Genomic DNA, 19,296 nt, shown 5'->3' with positions numbered 1-19,296 from the left:
TGTCCACCTCGGCCTCATTAAACTCCTTCCAACCTCTGCTGAAACATCCATCAGCTGCTGTTAACACTGATGGAAGGAGGTGTGTGTGTGTGTGTCACAGTAAAAATGTGACTGTGTGTGAGTGGAACATCTCCCTCATCATCTTAGTGACGCACACCAGCCCTCTGTGGAGAAGAGCCGGTGAAAAATCCACTGCTGTGTTCACACAGTGATGACGAGGCAGTTTGTAGCATCTGGAAGCTCTTCGAGGCGTCTGTGGCGTCACTCTGCGCTCTTTTTGTCGTTTCTCTGTTGATAAGTACATTTGGGGCGAGGGTGTCCCAGTTCAACCCTCAGAAACAAGATCCTGTCCGTCTCAGGTTATTCTGGGGACACGCCGGAAGACTTTTGAAGCTCTGTTATTAAAAAAACTTAGTGGATCACAGGCTTCTTGGAGCTGTGTGTGAGTCACAAAGCCAAAATATGAGATATTTTAGATGAGGCTGAGATCATTTTGAGCATCAATGAGCTCTGTGATCATGCTCTTCTCAAGCAGTTGTGTGATTGTTTTGTAAATATGATTTTTTTCTGACTTTGCATCTCAGTTACCGGGTAAATTGGACTGTCTGAGTCAGATCTCTTTATTTTGGGTGCCTGTTTTCTCTCTTCGAGTTTCCACCACTAAAACTTTCTCCAGGAAACTTTGGAGCAACTCACTCCCACAGCAGGAACCAGGATGTCATGTTGGGTGGAGAAAACAGTTGTTCATTCTGTGAGATTAGGCAGTTGCCCCACGAACACACTGGACATAGCTGCCGGTGGTGCAGAGGGTCTGCAATGTTACCTTCTGGTAGTTTGAGCGCCTCGGTTCTGACTACTTTCCCTCTCTTTGTTATCATCCGACTACGCGTCTCCAGTCTGAAAGTCATTGCTGTATATCCTGGTAGTGTGGATCAGTGAATCGATGTCTCGTTCACTCTTGGCATACAGCTTGATGTCATCCATGTACAGGAGGTGGCTGACAACTGCTTCATTCCATAGTCTGAGGGGGTTCAGGCTCACGCAGAACGGCAGTGGGGACAGGGCATCACCTTAGTAGATGTTCCTCGGGGATCAGGACTGTCTGGCCTTCAGTTAGCACCCATTGATGGGATGCTAATAGAAATGCTAGTAGACGAGAGACACCCAGAATGACCTGATGTCCTGGCCCCCCTTGCTGTAGCATTTGTGTTGTACCTTGTCGATCTCCAGCTCTGAGAGCAGTTTCTTCTTCCGAAAGTTGGAGCTACTTGTTGTTTAGCTGTCAGCCTGGATGCGGGGTATTGAAGATTCCACATCCTCTTCATGTAACCCCTTCATCACAAGCATGAATGTCAGGGTAACTTTGAGCTTTTATGATTTCTTTGATCTGTTCCAGTGTGGAAGGATTGCACAGCATATTTTTTTAATGACTTTAAAAAATAAGAATTGACTGCACCAGATTCAAACAAGTAAGTCTCTCTGAACCATTTCTAAACAATTGCAGATTTCAAGATCATCAGTTCAAACAACTGTATGTTGGTGCAAGTTATGTAGATGTGTCACTGCTTTACTGAGGTCTCTAAGAAGACCATACTGTCCCTCTCAGATTAGGATGTTTAGGAACCACCGAGGCTCAAGCCTGCCATGATGGCCCCGCCCCTCCCTGAGCCTGGTTCTGCCGGAGGTTTCTTCCTGTTAAAAGGGAGTTTTTCCTTCCCACTGTCACCAAAGTGCTTGCTCATAGGGGGTCATATGATTGTTGGGTTTTTCTCTGTAAGTATACCTTACAATATAAAGCTCCTTGAGGCGTTTGTGATTTGGCGCTGTGTAAATAAGATTGAATTGAACTGGAAACTGCTGGAACACCTGCATCAACAGTGAAGCCACTTTTGCATCTCCATGGACTGAGAGGGTGCCAACAAAGACAGAAGCTCCTGCTGCAAAATCTAAACTATTGCAGTTGTCCATGTACGGTTTTCAGGCAAGACAAAGACTGAGCTATTTGGCCACAAAGACAAGAAGTATGTTTGGAGGAGTAAAGATGTGACTTTCAACCTAAGAACAGTGCAACAGCTGTCAAACATGGTGGCGGGAGCATCATGCTTTGGGCTGTTTGGCTGCCAGTGGCTCTGGTACATTAGCTACAGTGGATGGAATAATGGAGGAGAAGGACTCTAAATTCTTCGACTTCTCGAATCAACAGGTAGATGGTTGAAACTTGGACACAGTTTAGTGACAGTGTTCCAATTCTGCTACGAAGAGTGGAAAAATATGAGACTGGATTGTGCCGGGATGATTTTGATGGGTGCCAAAAACATCTGGTTGAGGAGCAACTTGCTAAGAGTTATTTAACACTATATTAGTGGGGATATATGTATATATTTGAGCCTGTATGTATACTTTTGACCCGTGGGGATCAGAGAAAACCCCCAAATTGTCTTTCTTAAAGTCATTAAAGATGTATGCTGTACAATCGTTCCACTCTGGAAAAAGACCAGTTCAAAGACATCATGAAAGTCCAGGATCACCCTGACGCTCGTGCTCATTATGAGTGGATGGAGACTTGGATGGATGGTGTTAAATGTGCTTGAGAATTCAAAGGCGATCCTCAACATGCAGCCGTTACTATCCACAGTGCATTCTCTGCAGCATGGAGACTGTTGCATCATCCACCCCCAGATTTGGTCCATACACAAACTACATAATATACCACATGATGCATACATGACAAACTACAACACACACAGCTATAACAACAGGATCAGTCAAACATGTACTCATAACATGAGAAGACTTCCACATGACTCTATATGTTATTTTTTTATTCAAAGAACTCAAAGCCAGCGCAGTAAGCTCCGTCAGTTCTGCGAGATTCTTCTGCAGCATTTATCCAGTTATATGTATATTTATAAAATGCATGTTCTTCCTCTCTCTGGGAGAGCTTTGTAGCAGTAAAATACCTTTTACATTATGTATATTATTTTCTTTTGTAATCCAGAAAGACCTCAAAGAAAACCAGACACCGAAAGATATGAAAGTAGGTTTACTTGTGCAGCACTTTAAGTGTAAAAGCTTAGTCAGTGTAGCTGCGAGTGCTTCTAATGCAGCATTTTCCCAAACTGGGATTATTAAGATGCAGCTTTCTCTAGGTTTTCTGTGAAATTCTGCTCAAAGGCACTAAAGATATTAAAAACAGATTGGGAGGCCACAGCTCTGCTGCTAATTTTGCTGTGGAGATAACATCAAGGTCGCACCTTTTTACTCACTTGAAAGGTACACGTGGAGAACGCGCTAATTGATGTAGAAGCACGCCGGGCATGTTAATGGAAAAAAGGTTAATTAGGAAATTTACATTTCATCAAAAAATAACTGCTGGGATGGATTTTTAAACCACAAATGATGATGATTTCTTTTTCTTGTAGCTCTGATTCATCACCCCAGCACACCAAGCTGAGTCGAATGAAAGACTAAATGCAGTAAACTCAATTGTCCTTGGTTCTTTAAAGATTTCATACTCATTCCTTGTCAAATGTAGCAGAGAATTGGTGTCATATAAACTGCAACCTTTTTATTTCTGCAAAAAGGTCCCAGCTTGTTTTCTGTTATTTCTTTTTCTTTGCGAGTCAGTAAATTCAGCTGCTATGGCTAAATCAATATTTATGTATCCAAGGCCTCTTTGGTCAGCCAGCCTGCAGGACCAACCTACACACACACACACACACACACACACACACACACACACACATATGCGTGAGGAATTGCAGACAAATTTCCATTTAAAAAGTCACTGAGGCTATAATTCACAATGTTCCCAAGCTGGATGATAAATCAGGGTTGGAACAGCCTCGTAACAGTCCAGAGGGATGATGAAGGGCGTCGGACCTTCTCCTCATAAACGCGACGAGCTAACTGAAGCGGCTGCAGGACGAGATGAGCACCGCCCCCCTCCACCACCTCTGTTAGGCTGAATCCTCTGATCAGATCTTTGTTTGAGCGATAAGGTGACGGAGGGAAGTGACGCTGCAGGAGATGATTCAGAGGCTGATGATTAAGGATAATGAAATGAAGGCGATAATTTGATCCACCATTAATGAAAACGTTAACGGCTATTTTCTCCTGATTTTCATCTTCTTTTTTTGTCTTCCCACATGAACACTTTGATCAGTTTACCACTGGAGATCATTTTGTGAGCTCCTGTTTGGTTTCCAGAAACGGTTAAGATTGAAAGCACAATCAAAAAATTCTGAAATGTTACCATGTTGCCTTTGAAGATGAGGACCAGGTCTCTGACAACTCGCAGTCAGCTGCAGTCATCAGAGTGACTTTAGTGCATCAATGAGGCATTGAAATGGAGATAAGACACAGCAGTTAGTCTGCTATCAGTTTACAGTTGTTCTGGTGTGGACCAAAAACACATCTCGATCAGGTTCCAAATAAACTCCAGAGCTGTTTGTTTATGTTGTGAATGTGATCCGACCTCAGTTCAACACAACTACCAGGTGTATGCTGCAATTTGAGCAAAGCGTCTTCCCGTAGTCGGGTATGTTTTGCAATCTGAGATACAACAGGTACCATAGATGTGCAGAGTACACAAACGGCCAGTGTGGAATAGCAGCTAGCAGTAGAATTAATGCAGTCTGGCCAATCCAATCTTTAAGTGATGACGTAGGAATCCTGCTTCCGGGCCCAAACTACTCTGCATTTATTAAGGCTGTTGTGTTTTTAACATGTTTTCATGTTTTGTATCTTGTTCTATTTAATCTGAGCAAGTCCCAACAGTCAGTGATCACTGTTGGCCTCTCTCGGTTTTTATCATCGCTCTTCATTTTGAAGCTCAGTTTCTAAACCCTTACGATGTAACTACAGCCCAGCCCATGCAGCAGTATATTAATGACTAACCTGGTATTGTGGATGGATTATCTCAGTTGTTCTTCTGACTGAAGTTTGGTGCGTTTACAGCATCCTGCCATGTGATTGCATTTGTCCCTAACCATCGGGAACCCTCACGTTAACTTTTATTGAGTGGGAAAAAGTTAGCGTTCATCCTCCAGCTTCACTGTGTTTATGTTATGCTAACATAGCTGTGTCGCTAGCGATCACGTAGCACATCATTATATACCAGCTAGTCCAACTTCAGTAACCCTACAAACGTCACTGCTGTTTAGTTTTCTGTCTTCATTTATGTTGGAAGTGATAGCAGAGCTGTACGTTTGGATCTTTCAGAAATCTCTCAGTCAGAACATGCTATATCATGTTTAGGTGGAAGCTAGCGAGCTAACTTCCTGCTAACTTCTAACTCTGTTAAATTTCCTAAATTCTGTTTTCATGGATGCCTGGATGTTAAACTTAATTGTTACACCTGGTAAAGCAGCAACACTGATGATTTTATTTATTGTGTAACACTCAGTGATGCCGCAGTGTTCGTTTGACTTTGGGACCTGAAGTGGAATTTGGATCCAGAAATGGCTAATGATGTCAGACTTAAAGACCGGATAAGTGGACTAAACATTCTCACTTGGTTTAAAGAGATTTGTTTTGGTTCATTTGTTGTTTTTGTCAGTGTTGGGAAAAAACTACAGGAAAAGGCTGAAGTTTACAACCTCATCAACTGATTCAGAGCAGAGTAAATGAACTTTAAGTGTGAAAGTGAGAGTGACTGCAGTCAGTCCAAGTAAGACAGCTTGCCTCCATCCAGGCAGCCTGTATAGTTGCATTGTGAGTAGTTGCCATTATATTTTTACTGTATTGTGACTGAGGCATTAGAAAAATAACATCATGCTGACTAAAGTTAGCCTGCTAGCTTTGTTCCTAGTCATTAAGCTGTTCTGTTAACATAAGTTTTGGTACGAGTCGGGTCGTCATAGAAAATTAAATCAAAGAATAAACCTGGGTGTGGTAAAATATTTGTTAGACCAACTGAAATAACTAACTGACCCTAAACTGAACTGAAAACAAACAGTGGAAATTGCAAAACTATCATAATTCTGGTGAACATTTCGTACTATTATTATCATTGCCATCAATACTGGGAACCTGATTTATTTCATGCATCAGTAAAAATGGATGTAGTTGCTGTTATCGCTGCAGTTTAACTGTAATATTTTTTCCATGCTGGTGTTGCATTAAATTTAATGCTGCCTGAAGTCTGAAAATAAATGGCAGGCATTTGATTTTGTATTTCTGTGTTTGAATTGAGGAGTTTAATTGTGGTCCTCTCAGCATGAGTGGAGCCATCATGGTTCACTGTGGTCATAAAGAGATGGACATAGAAACATTACTCGGGTCGGCTGCAGAGTTTAAATTATGCTCAGTTGGGACCCAAGAAAAAATCTCCTAAAGTATTCTGCTGAATCGGGCGGGATGGATCCATGCTTTCCCGTTGTTCACGTCGCACTCTGACCTACCGTCCGAATGTCGCCGCAGAAATCGAGACTCAGAAGATGTTTCAATGCTTTTCTATTTTGCACTTCTGGTGAGACTCTGAATTGTAGCTTTAGGCTGGCTGCAGTGACACCTGGTGTGGACTTCTGCTGCTGTAGCCCATCTGCCTCAAAGTTCCACATGTTGTGCACTCACAGATGCTCTTCTGCAGACTTTGGTTGTAGCAAATGGTTATTTGACCTACCGCTGCCTTTCTATCAGCTCGAACCAATCAGGGCATTCTCCTCTGACCCCTGACATTAGCAAGGCATTTTTCTGTTTCAGAAACAGCAGATCAGCAGTTTCTGAAACAGTCAGACCAGTCTGTCTGGCACCAACAACCATGCCAAGTTCAAAGTTACCTCCATCAGCTTTCTTTCCCACTGTGATGCTCGGTTTGACCTTCAGCAGGCCATCTCGACCATGTCTTCACGATTAAATTGAATTAATTTATAATGAACGCCTGACTGAAAACTTGCTTTCTTAGAAATTTCTCTTATTTTCCATCTTTTCAGGACTCTGGGCTACAAGAACCGCTATGTTCGAGTTCCAGATGGTCACTTCTGGATCGAGGGAGATCATCACGGCCACAGTCTGGACAGCAACAGCTTTGGACCGGTAAGCACTCATCCCACTGCAGTGACACTGATGCCATCCTTTGGTAGAAACAACTTCTATGTTCAGGACTTTTCAGTCAGTCTGTGATACACAATAGGGAAACAGTATTGAGTCACCTCTCTTAATCTTCATCTGTATAAAAACACATGACTTTGCAGATGATGCTGCAGCTGCTGTGATGGCCTGATAGAGACTTCTTCTGCTTCTTTTACTTCTATTTCACCACAATCACTCCAACCCTCTGCACGTCCTCCTTCACTGCATCTATGAACCTCCTCTGAGGTCTTCCTCTTTTCCTCCTGCCTGGCAGCTCCATCTTCATCATCCTTTGTCCAGTATATCCTGCACAGGTCCAAACCGTTGGTGGATTACGTGTTGGCATCTGTCAGACTCTATAAAATGGATGTTGATTAACTGCAAACCTTCAACAGTCTGTTTTGAATGATCCCTCCAGATTAGACTAAGTCAGGTTGCATCCTGACAGGAAACCTCTGCACTGATCACTGGAGCTACCTGCAATCAGTCCCAAACATCGAAAAACTGAATTATACACCGACCACCATCTTTACCTGGTTGCACAATGTGTCAGAGACATCACTGAGTGCAGAAACGGTCGAGCAGCTCCTGTAGGTGTAATGTGTGCAGGCCACTATGTGGTGTTAAAGTTTTCTTGCATATACTACAAGTTTAAAATGTTTCAGTGGAATCCAAATCTGGTCTTCGACTCATTAAACCTGTGATTGAAATGTTCTTTACTATAATTAATAATGAATTAATTCCTTTACAATAGTTTATTTAAAATTAGGTGTGTTTTAAATCCCTCTGCAGAGTTTTAGCTACTCTCCCAGTAGGCTGATGGACAGACATGAACCTGAAAACAAATTTATCATAGACACACACACCTCACCGTCAGCGTTGCCATAGAGACCTGACTATGAGGACCCAAAGTCTCACAAAAATCTCACTATCAAAGTCGAGATTCACATTTTGTTCATAAATGTGGTGTAAAGCTTTATTATGGCCTAAACAGAAGGAGAAAAAATGAACCTGTGAGCAAGGCATTACTACAGCACACTGTACTGTTTGTATGGGAGGAAAGCGGTAAAGAAAGAACATGGAGCTTTGGGAGAATCCACAGATAAATAACTCCAGTATGTTTCCTTTACGTGTGCTGCATACTGTGGGCCTGGTTTCACCTGCCCTGTCCCAAACCGAGCTGGCTTTAAGTCCTCTCCTCCTGACTGGAGCCGAGCTTCAGAGAGTCCGTAGTGAGGCCAGAGTGACGGCTTGTTTTCGGTGCCGTCTTTCAGCGTTTTGTTGTAGTCGGCAGAGATGAGAAGCATGTTAACAAAGCAGGATGTTTCTGCAGACCTGGTTTGTACGTCCTGACAGACGCATAAAGATTTCATTAACGCCGTGTTTCAGGCTCATCTCTCCGCAGCAGGAAGAGTGTTAAAATTCTAATATTGACTCCTGTTCTCTACATGCTATTTGTAGTTTTTCCCCTGTTGGTTGGAGCGGGATAAAATTTTCAGCAAAGAAGTAGTCGTTCACTATGGACAGCACATTCAGAGCCAGACAGAAAGCCCTGATCTCCCACTGATGCAAAACTGTCCAAGGAGCTGAGCAGAAATCCCCTCTGAGCTCAAACCCAGAGCACATAGAGCGGCAGCTCTGCAGAGCCTCTCTGCTCTTTGCTCCTGAGACGACGGCAGCTGTTCTCTCCTACAAAGAGAGACTGAGATCTAGTTTTAAATATGCCGTGCCTCTTTCCTATTGTGTTTCTGACCACACCACTCTTCTGCAGACTTGGATTATGATTTTTCTTTCAGTATTTCCAGCGAACGTCCGTTCTGTTCCAACTTTTCATTAAGTTCCCAAAGACCGCTGTTTCAGTGTGAAGTCTGTGGCTAAATATAATTTTAAAGTCACATGCTGATCATCTGCAGAGAATTTCCTACAAAGGTGTGATCTACAGCTCCTTCTTACAAACTGCTGCCTCAGACATCCTGTTAGACGACTTTGCTATGAAGGGGGTCTGACCAGATGTCATGGCTGCTGGGATGGGCTGATAGAGAGGAGCAGAAATCAACCCTTACCCTGCCTTAGGATTGTTCTGGTCCGTGGTTCTGTAAAACATACTAAACAGTGAGTTCAGCGTATTTATTAACTTTCAAACTCCAAAGTCTGCTGTTGGTCTCAGTAAATGGCACGCTTACTGCTTCTATAGGAATTAAGAATATTAAAGGTCAGCAGCAGCCAGGTGCTGCTCATCAAATGCACTTAATTAAAGGATGATCAGTCAGTGTGAGCACCACTACTTATGGCACTTTTGTTAGTTTGGACCAAGCCAAGGAGGAAAGATGTCAGCAAAGATCTTGGGAAGGGTCTGGGAAGGGTTATAAGGCCATCTACAAATACTAAGGGAGATTATTCACAAATTGAAAACATTCAGCTGCAAGTCTTCACAGCGCTGGATGTTTCAAAAAATTCACCCCAAGGTCAGACCGTGCAAAACTCAGAAGAATCTGCAGCTCAGGCTCTACAGGCCTCAGTTAGCGAAGAGTGAACAAGTATGGCTTGTTTGGGGCTGCAGGGGAAAGAGTCTTCTCTCTAAAAAGAACATGCCAGCATGGCGTATGTTTCCAAAGCTGCATCTGAACAGACGAGACCACAGTGGAGATGTTTGTCCATCACACACAGCAGCACGTCTGGAGGAAACAAACACCTCATACAGCCGTCAGCATGGTGGAGGAGGGATGATGATCTGAGTGGACCATGAGCTCCTCTGTAGAGTCAGTGTGAGGCCGTGTGTCCCACAGCTGAAGCTTGGACCAAACCGGGTCATCAACAGGACAAAGATCCAAGCACAGCAGCAGATCTGCAACAGAACGACTGAAGGAGAGAAGAATGGAGCTGCTGCAGAGCTCAGAGAGCTGTGCATGAACGAATGCTGCAAACTTCAAGGAGGCGACGCAACAATATGAAGAAGAGTGGACCAAAACTCCTCCACAGTGATGTGAGAGACTGATGAAGTCACACAGAAAATCCTCGCTGCAGGTTCTTGCTGCTACAAGCTGTTGAATCAGGGGTGGACTCAGTGTTTCCCACAATTGTCACACGAAAACTTTCTTTTACATATAATCGTCTAACACTATCTGACTGCACGGATAAATACAAGAGCAAAATGTGTGAGGCGGTGGTATCTGTACAGATATTTGTAGCTTCACGTTATTCTGCAGCCTGTAATGCTTCTGCTCGTTTGCTGGGGTGAAACTGGAGCTTCTGCCAGACTCAGAGTGCAGAGCTGTGGCTGTTCTTTTCTTTCTTTAACACGTTTGAAGAAATCTGCTGACGTCAGAGTCAACAACAGCATCAACCTGTGTTTATTTCATCCACACTTGTCACCATTTTCACAGCTATTTTTCTGTCACTGCTTAATGGCACAGAAAGATGACATCCAATCGTTGCTCCATACTAGCTCTGGCCTGTTCCAGCCAGTCGATGAGCAACGCCCAACTGGAGACGTTTCTCTGCTGGTCAGAAAGGTGGTGTGAGCGCAGTGGTCTTTGTCAGTAGATGTTTCATTGCAGAGTTGAAGAGCACATGTCAGCTTCTGTCCCTCGTGACAGACGCCACCGGCGTTCTCGTCCCTAAAATCGCATTACCCTTTCATTGCTGCCAAATGGTCGAAGCTGCAGCAGCAGAAGCCCGCCATGCCTCAGCTGTGTTGTATTTCTCATCATGAAACACAATGCATTTTAAGATGACAGTTTCATATTATTACCAAATATTCATACCACAGGAAATAGGCTCAAACAGCTAATCGAACGACTATATTCAGGATGTATCTTCTCCAATGAGGAGGTCTCATTTGAATAAAATATTCTTTTTAAAGTCAGCCTGGCAGTCCTCGCTGCCGCCCACCTCACAGTCTTTCAGTGCAGCAGATGATGCAGTCAGCCTTCGGGTCGATCAGAAATAGTCCAAAACAAAACAGAGAAAAACACCCACAACCTCTATACAGACTATATGGTCCGAGTGCAGCGCTGTATGGAGCATCAGACTTTCCTCCATATTCTTTTGTTGCTAAGTTAAAAATCTTCTTTCCTTGTTTGGTTTTGAGAACTTTGTAAAATGTGAAACCGAGGAGATTTTCATGCATATGCAACATGAGTCAGGCTTTCATGTCAGTCGATCTCACGCTGTGGGAAGCATGGCCTATTAAAGCGTTTATAGGTGCAATAAATAAGATTTCTACTGAGTCCAAAGCATGAAATGGCCCCAATTCATCTGCAGAGAGTTGATGGGGGGGTGTTGATCAATACGGTGAGTCAGCCAGATGCTGAGGTTTCTTCCTCCCAGAGCTGAAAAGCCAATCCTGATGTGGACACAAACAGAGAAAGTAATGAGCCGAGAGCGTGCCGAGAAGAAAAGACTACGGGACTAAGTGATGCAGCGCGGAATTCGGCACATGACCGCTGAACGAAAAAAGGAAGCCACTGGCCAACGATCCGGAAAAATACAAAGAAAACAAAGGCGCAACAGAGACAAAGAACCTGAGAGATGTTTGACTAACAAGTAAGGAAATTAAAAATAATGCTAATGAAGACCCCAAAGGAGGACCCGATGGACAAAATCAGGAAAACAACAAACCGTAGAGGCAACCGGTCACCTTTAAAAGGTGAAACCAAAACAGAGAAATCTGAGGAAATAGAATCAAAACAAGTTAAGTGAAAAATTATGGATGAACTGTTCTGGAAAATTACAAAGACATGGCAAAGTCTAAACTCTACCAAAAACCATTAAAGAAGCCCTGAGCATCCATCACACAGGCCACCTGTAAAGTTTTAAAATAATTCTCATCGTTCAGGAACCGTTTGAGTCTCTCGCCCAGCGGTGTTGAGGAGTTACGGTAATGTGACGTGCAGTGTTGGGACTAACGCGTTATTAAGTAACGCGTTACAGTAACTACGTTATTATTGTGGTAACGAGCACGGTAACTAGTTATTATGCCAAAACCAGGAACGCGTTACTCGTTACTGGGATTTAGATAGGCTCGTTACTCGTTACTTCGTGTGGTGGATATCGCGGAGCTTCCACAGATTCAATAACATTAGCAAGTGGTGGAAGCCAGCAGGTGGATGAAGGAAAAGGGAGGCAAGAGGAGAGACCCGAAGCGGCCGCCGGTCCGCGTGTCAGGTGAACTGAACTTCAGGTAAGAAGTTATGACCTGCAGTCTATCTGGGTCAGATATAAACCAAGTTTAGGTGGAGTTTATTTTCAGTATGCTGACATTTTCGTACTGCGTGCTAGCTAGCATGACGGAGTTTCTATACAGCTGGGTGGGTGCTATGTTACTGATGTTGAACTTTATTTTGTTCATACGGTTAATTATTAGAGTTTCCAACCGTCCCATAAAAAAACAGAATCGTCTGGTATTCAGAGAAAATATTTCGCGTTTTTCAGACTGAGGTGAAAAGGAACACAGTTTGTCCCGGACTTCAGCTACAATGAAAAAGACACAAAGCTGAAGCTGCACAGCTGCCTCTTCTTCTCTCATTCTCTCCTCTCCTGTTTCTACTTCAATCACGAAACTGATCAATGATCAGCTGATCGGCTTTTCTCTTTGTTTATTTATCGCCCACTTTGCGCCAGAAAGAGGAAACCAGCGGATGTCGCGTTAAACAACAGCAGCACGTTTAAGCTTGATCAGCTGTTGTTAGAATTTATTTAATATTAATTTCTAGTATCAGCTGATGTTTGCTGGAGCCACAGCTGTAAAGCTGCTGGTCATGATATCGGTTTGGTTATCTGGTGAGAGGGAAACATGCAGATGAAACCAGGAGATGTCCTTACTGAATCATCAGAGCTGAACAGGTGATGGAGAAACAGGTTTACCTTTTAGGTGACATGAATGAGTTGAAGGAAGTTATGAATTGTTTCTGAGAGACAAATAACACCAGGATCCTTTTCTAAGTAGCTGACAGCTGGTAACTGTGCAGGGGCGGGTCTAGCAAAGTGTTGTCAGGGGCCAGGTAGGGCATTAACAGGAAAAGGGGGGACAAGGAAATACTTTTCTTTATTATTCTCATTTAAAATGTCTCGCTTTTAAAAAATAATTATCTGAGTCTTACAACAAACAATTGATAGATTGATACATATATACCATCAGAACAGTGTACATCACTGTCACAACAGTGTTTGTTTTCATTCAAAGGCTTTATGATTTTTCCTATAATGGTGGGCGGGTCTCTAGTCAAAATGCCCGGGACGATTGTTTTGTCCCAGTCCAGCTCTGTATGCAGCTCATCTGCAGTCTGGTGTTACCTACATCTTCCTATTCAGAAGGCAGAATTTCCGAGTTCTGAGTACAATCAAAAGCACCACGACTGCAGTTTTTGTGTTGGATGTAAAAAGCAGGCTAGAATCATGCGGCGGTCAACGACGGTCCAGGCGTGGGATTTCTCTCGTGGAAATGTGCGCATTATTTTTTCCTTTCTATTGGTAGGTGGCACAGTGCACTTGTGGCAAGTAAGCAAGCTAGAAGACTGGCAAACTTGCTGGGTATCCAGTTACGGAAGCAACACATTAACAAGAGAATTCTGAGTAAAACCAAAGTTACTTTCCCTAGTAACTAGTTACTCTGAAAGTAACGAGTAACTTGAAGTAACTGAGTTACTTTTTTAGAGAAGTAACTAGTAATGTAACTAAGTTACTAATTTAAAGTAACTTACCCAACACTGGTGACGTGTACCTGGAAACACCTGGGTAGAGCTCATTATTCTGTGTTCAGCACCTGATGAATGGTTGTTGTTACCATCGTCCATCAAAGCTCGTCTTCTGTTTTCAAAACCATTGAAATCTGTCTCCAACACTAGCAGAGTTATAGTCATTGAAAAATGGGCCCGTTGTTGGGCTCATAATAAAAAACAATAGTGTAACCCGTCCAGCCGTCCATTTTCTGCTCCTTATCCAGGACCGGCCCACATAAAACGTTTGAGGAGCAGCATTCAAAGCAGAAATCTCCAGATGTCTCCCAGGGAGGGGTCACTCAGGTGTTCCCAAATCTGCAAAGAAGCCTCCTCCCAAACCCAAAACACTTTGTTTAGGAACCATTCAAGAGGAATCAGGTTCAGATAAACCACCTCCACTGGGTGGGTTCGATGTGCAGGGCTCGGAGCTCTGAGCCCTCCTGAGTGACCTGACTCTGGTCGTCTAACCACAGCTCGTGGTCATGGAGCAGCAGAAGGCAGCAAAAAACGATCCAAAGCATGAAACTGACAAACATAAAAACATATCCAGAAAGGGAAAACCTTAAAGAAACAAAAGAAGGAAGAGTTTCTATCTAAATGCATTTTGATTAATCCTCAAGTTTCCTGTTCTGAAAAACCTGAAATTAGGCACGTTCACTTTCTCCTATGCTTTTCTTTGTCAATTGTCGCCTTAAAAATCTCAGAGTAAGAACAGAAGGAAGCAAAGTGTTACAAAGAATCCAAGAAATGAAGCTAATCTAATAAGAATAAACAAAAAACCCCAAAAAATCCAAATGTGCCACAAACAGAGCATCCAAAGAAAGAAAGCATCAATAAAGCAAAGGAAGGAACAACTACATGTCACCTTGGCAGCCATGTTTTAACCATCCAGCTGTTTTTTGTCAGGTCACATGGATTATGTTTGTCGTAAAGAAGCCAGCGTGGATATTTTTCCTGATTTTTGTCACCAGTTGAAGGAATCTTTAAACCAAAATCGCGGAGCTAATGTGCAAAACAAAAGCTTTTGTTTGATGTTTCTAACCTGGTATTTCTGAGATTAAAAGAAAGATGAATCTGTGCTGACCTGGAGGTTCTCTGCCTCCACAGCTTTCAGGTGTGTAATTTAGTCATTCCTCACTGTCTCGCCTTAGCAGATAACAGCTCAGTGTCATCTGCAGCCAGATGAATATTAATCGGCTGTTTCATTACCACATGTTATTAAACTGGAGCTTGACCCACAGCTGTTGTGAGGTGGAGGTTTCTTTTCCTTCCTGTTACTCAGACGATAGCGTTGAATTTGCTGCGACACCCCAAAAAAGTCAAATCAAACGTTGCTTTCTTTCTCTGAAACCAACTCCTCATAACACCTGCGGCCCGAGCACGAGCTCTCTAAAGGTTATTCTGGAGATGGAGATGAATGCCGCATGGTATATATATTTTTAAATATAGAGGCCGGCTTTTGAGAGATAACAGGAATCATTAAAAGCATATGACATTTGCTGGTGTGTGTGCGTTCGACCTTATGCAAAGCAGCTCTAATTGATGCGGCGAGGACGATGCCGGACAGCAGTGAGTGGACGGACCTTCAGCTGTCAGCGTGCCGGTTTTAATTATCTCTGCCGTTGATGTCTGCAAGTCTCTGCACCTCAAGCTGAATGTAAACCGGTGTGTCTGTAAGACCTAAATAAGAAGCATGTCACTTCAAAAATCAGAAAAAATCAGTTTTTGCTCATTTCAGACTGCCAAGGTAACCAGTGACTCAAAAAGAGGAAAACCAACCCACAGTGTCGTGTTAATTTAGGCTACTTGGATACGTATCTTTAATATATCCAACAAAAAACGAAGCAGAGGATTGGTGTCTTACAGTGTTTCACAAACAGACCCTGCAGGCTCTGGATGTCAGGGCATAACAGCACAGCTTTAAATCTGATGTGTTCGATTCAAAGAATGCTTCAGTTTTATTACATTCAGCATAACTGAGCTGTCTTTGTGACTAAGCCCAACCAAAGACTACATTTAAACAAGTTCAAACATCTTTTGCTGTTGGAGTTTGCAAAGAATGCTTCAGTTTCGGTCACCCAGAAACACCCTCAACCTCTGGGTGACCGCTTTTGATCGAAGGCGATGGCACCGGTGGAGGCAACCTGTCTCCAAACTATCGTGGTCGGTTGGAGCGCCGTCACTCTCAGGTTGGTGAAGGTTTGCAGATTACCAACATGTTGCAGTAAATCTGAGTCAGAGTGTCGATATTTGCAACTCATCTGTGACTAACTCAGCTGGTTGTATTCTGGTTATATTCCTTATAAACGGAAGGTTGCAGAGCAGCTTTACCATTTTGCAATTTCTCTGTATGTAGACGGCAACAAATTTGCAGTTGTTGCCATTTTATCCCCGTCAGCACAATCAGATTCAGTGAGATGATGATTGCATGCATTTGCAAAATAAGAGTAGACTGGCTCCAATGGGGCACTTTGAAAATGGCAACTTACTGTGGTTGCAGATCTGCTATCCATCTCTGAAGCAACCATTGCTTGCTGAGGCCTCCAGCTGCTGTTCTCCCTGACCTGACTGCAGAATAAACAATCAGAAAATTATTTTTGAATAACAGGTCTTGGCACGTGTACTAGAGGAGGGTTCTTGAGCAAAGAAAGGCAGCTGGAGCCGTGTTTTACTTATTTATGTTCACATTTAATTGCCCAATAATCTTTTCATATTGAATTCTTCAGATTGTGTGGTTTTGAAAGATTCGCCATGCTGTCACTTCTGGTCACAAACGGCACTTTTTCTCCAGCGTCAGTTAAAGACGGTAGAGCATTACAGAGAGAAAGCCATCGATTGTAGAACTGAAAAGCCTGAACTGTGCTCAGTTCTTGTGACTGTGGGACGGCTCAGCTCACTTTGTTCCCTTTAATAACAGATGGTCCGCTGGACCTGCTAAAGCAGGTTATAAAGGGAGCCCTGAATCACCTCTTATGACAGTTTGACCAGCTCCTAAGGCTGCCACAAACATCCTCAGACACCCTGCTACACAAAACTGACTACTCGACTGCTAACCCTGACCCCACGCGCTCCATCCTCTCCATCCTGCAGGGCTCCACCCACGTCTGCAGGTCACTGCCCTCTGTGCTGTCCTGCTGCTAGGACAAACAGGAAGGCAGCCACCTCCGTATATGAGGCTACTCACCCTCTGAACTGCAGTCTGCTCCGCCCACCTGTTCCTCTGTCACCCCCAAACCTCCTGCTCCACCACAGCTGCTTCAGTCAGCGATGCTCAAAGAGATTTCCATGACAGGCTCACTTTAGGACACCTGTGATACCTGAGGACAGGCTGGCTCTCTCTCTCTGAATCGGCTCTCAGTTGTGATGCTGTTTTTTTCCCAGGTGTCTGTGGGGCTGCTTCACGGTCGGGCCTCTCACATCATCTGGCCACCAAACCGCTGGCAGCGAATCACACCATCGCTCCCCGCGAACCGAGGACCGCTGGACACCGAAGAGGAAGAGGACTGACAAACGCCCACATTGCATGGCTTTTATATAAACCGTGTTCACTGTACTCTCAGGTTGTGTTTTGTTCATTTCACTGCAGTCTATTTTTTAAAAATATTTCTTTGTTGAAGGCTGAAAAGACGACAAACTGAAGCCCTGTCCATGAACTTCACATTTTACATGAAAAATTAAAGATTTTGTCTGTAAATCACCAAGAATTCTTTATTTTGTTCGGAGAAAAGTTTGTGGTATTTTATCAACTAAGCAAATAATCACTGGCAAAGTGATGGGTAATTAAACTCATTTGTAATTTCCGCCCTATCCTGGCGTTAAATGTTTGAATCTGCTCATTTCCAGCTGCATATTTTTATTTTTTTATGATTTTTTAAAATGTTTTCTCGTGTATCCTTAAAGCTTCTGATCATGTTATTTCCCCCTCTCTGTGACCACACTCTTATGTCTTTATTCACATCTTTAGCCTGCGAAGTCTTCGAGCTCGTGGGAAATTATTCTGAATCCTTAAACCAGAAGTATGAATTTGAAAAGTTTGAGGCTTTGGTGTTCGTCTCAGTGAACAGCTTCAATATTTAAGCAAAACCCCAGTTTTTACCTTATATGTCATCTATACTTCAACAGGGAGCCCCAGCGACCCATGAGACAACCAACCGTAGCATAGGTCTGCTCTCTGCTGGGGACTCCTGTGCCCAGAATGACGCCCACACCAATCAGCCAGTTTCTCTCCCACTCTGCTTCCCCATCACTCGTGATTCAGTGTCTCTTTAGCTCCAGAAATAATTCTGTAAAGCACCTCTTCGATTGTTCGGAGGTTCTTTCTTTTTGCCTCTGTAAACAAACAGCAGATCTGTAAGAATCACTCAGAGGTGGAAACAAGCACACAGCTCTCTGTGTTTGTCCCCCATTAACTTCAAAGTTCCATTGTCCACTTTAAATTTTTATTATTTTCCAGCGTAGGAGGCGGATGTGTGTTGCTACAGAATTCAACTACAGTTTTAAAGGTTTTAGTTTCATTTCTGTGTTTGAGAACTGAGAAGTCAAATTAAAGACGTGTTTCAGATCATCAAAGTAATTTGAATATTAGACAAAGATAACCAAAGTAAATAAATCATTTATTAGGGGGAAAAGAAGCTTTCCAAACCCACCTGGCCCTTCTTGTTAAATCGTGAATTAACTCTCATTAACCACATTTCACTGAGCTTCCAAAAAGACCTGATCAGTGTCACACCTGCTGGATCATAAATCACTTAAACAGAAGCTGTCTGATAAAGTGAAGCAGGCTGAAAGATCTCAAACAGCAGCACATCATCATCACGCCGCAATCTAAAGAAACAAAGTCAGTGACATCATCAGTCTGAGCCACCCTCTGTGAACCACAGTGAAAGCCGTTATCCACACATGGGCCGTTTATCAATGGCCAAGTACGCGAGTACGTACTCGCGTTCTCGGTGAGTACGTACCCGCCGAGAACGCGAGCACGGACTCACGATATGTACAGTTGGAACACCTGCGTACGTGATGATGTCACAGGTCCGGAGTTTTTACTGCTGTCCCCTCTTAATTTAACTGTGAGTAACATGTTATGAAGCTTAACTGTAATCACAGCCAAACCGGTTTACTCAGGAACAAATAAAACACTGAAATAAACCAAACATTAACATTTAGAAGTGATCTAAGTGACTTATATATCATTTTTAACCTCAGTACTGAAACCTCTATTAATAAAAATAGTGTACATGTACATACGTGTACATACCTTAATAAAAACAAGCAGGTGAGATGTTAGAACGCTTTTATTTCTATTCTAGTGGACACTCAATACTATAGACAGCTGCTGGGGTTTCTTTAACCTGAGTAGTGAGAAGACCATGAGCGGGGGTTGAAAACGATGTGCCGGGAGTCCGCTGTTGAGTTTTGGACGAAATGCATTCTGGGATATATAGCTGTCCCAAGTCCACACCGATGCATGCTCGATAAAACGGGCGGATCGAGAACACATCCG

The 19,296-nt window shown here is 43.2% G+C and overlaps 1 protein-coding gene across 1 annotated transcript in view; it reads left to right on the top strand.

The window, feature by feature from the left end:
- The window catches only part of immp2l (inner mitochondrial membrane peptidase subunit 2), a 181,731-nt gene extending 164,131 nt beyond the window's left edge, over positions 1-17,600 (top strand). Inside the window, exons 5-6 of the mRNA XM_031733256.2 lie at positions 6,936-7,038; positions 17,175-17,600. Of these exons, the coding sequence (XP_031589116.1) occupies positions 6,936-7,038; positions 17,175-17,300 (229 nt within the window). The 3' untranslated portion in view covers positions 17,301-17,600. The remainder of the gene's footprint in view (positions 1-6,935; positions 7,039-17,174) is intronic.
- The last annotated feature ends 1,696 nt before the right edge of the window (positions 17,601-19,296 follow it).

The sequence above is a fragment of the Oreochromis aureus genome, linkage group 7 (genome assembly GCF_013358895.1).
Source record: "Oreochromis aureus strain Israel breed Guangdong linkage group 7, ZZ_aureus, whole genome shotgun sequence".
Classification (NCBI taxonomy): domain Eukaryota; kingdom Metazoa; phylum Chordata; class Actinopteri; order Cichliformes; family Cichlidae; genus Oreochromis; species Oreochromis aureus.
The sequence above is the reverse complement of the archived record's forward strand: the minus strand, read 5'-3'. Positions and strand labels throughout refer to the sequence as shown.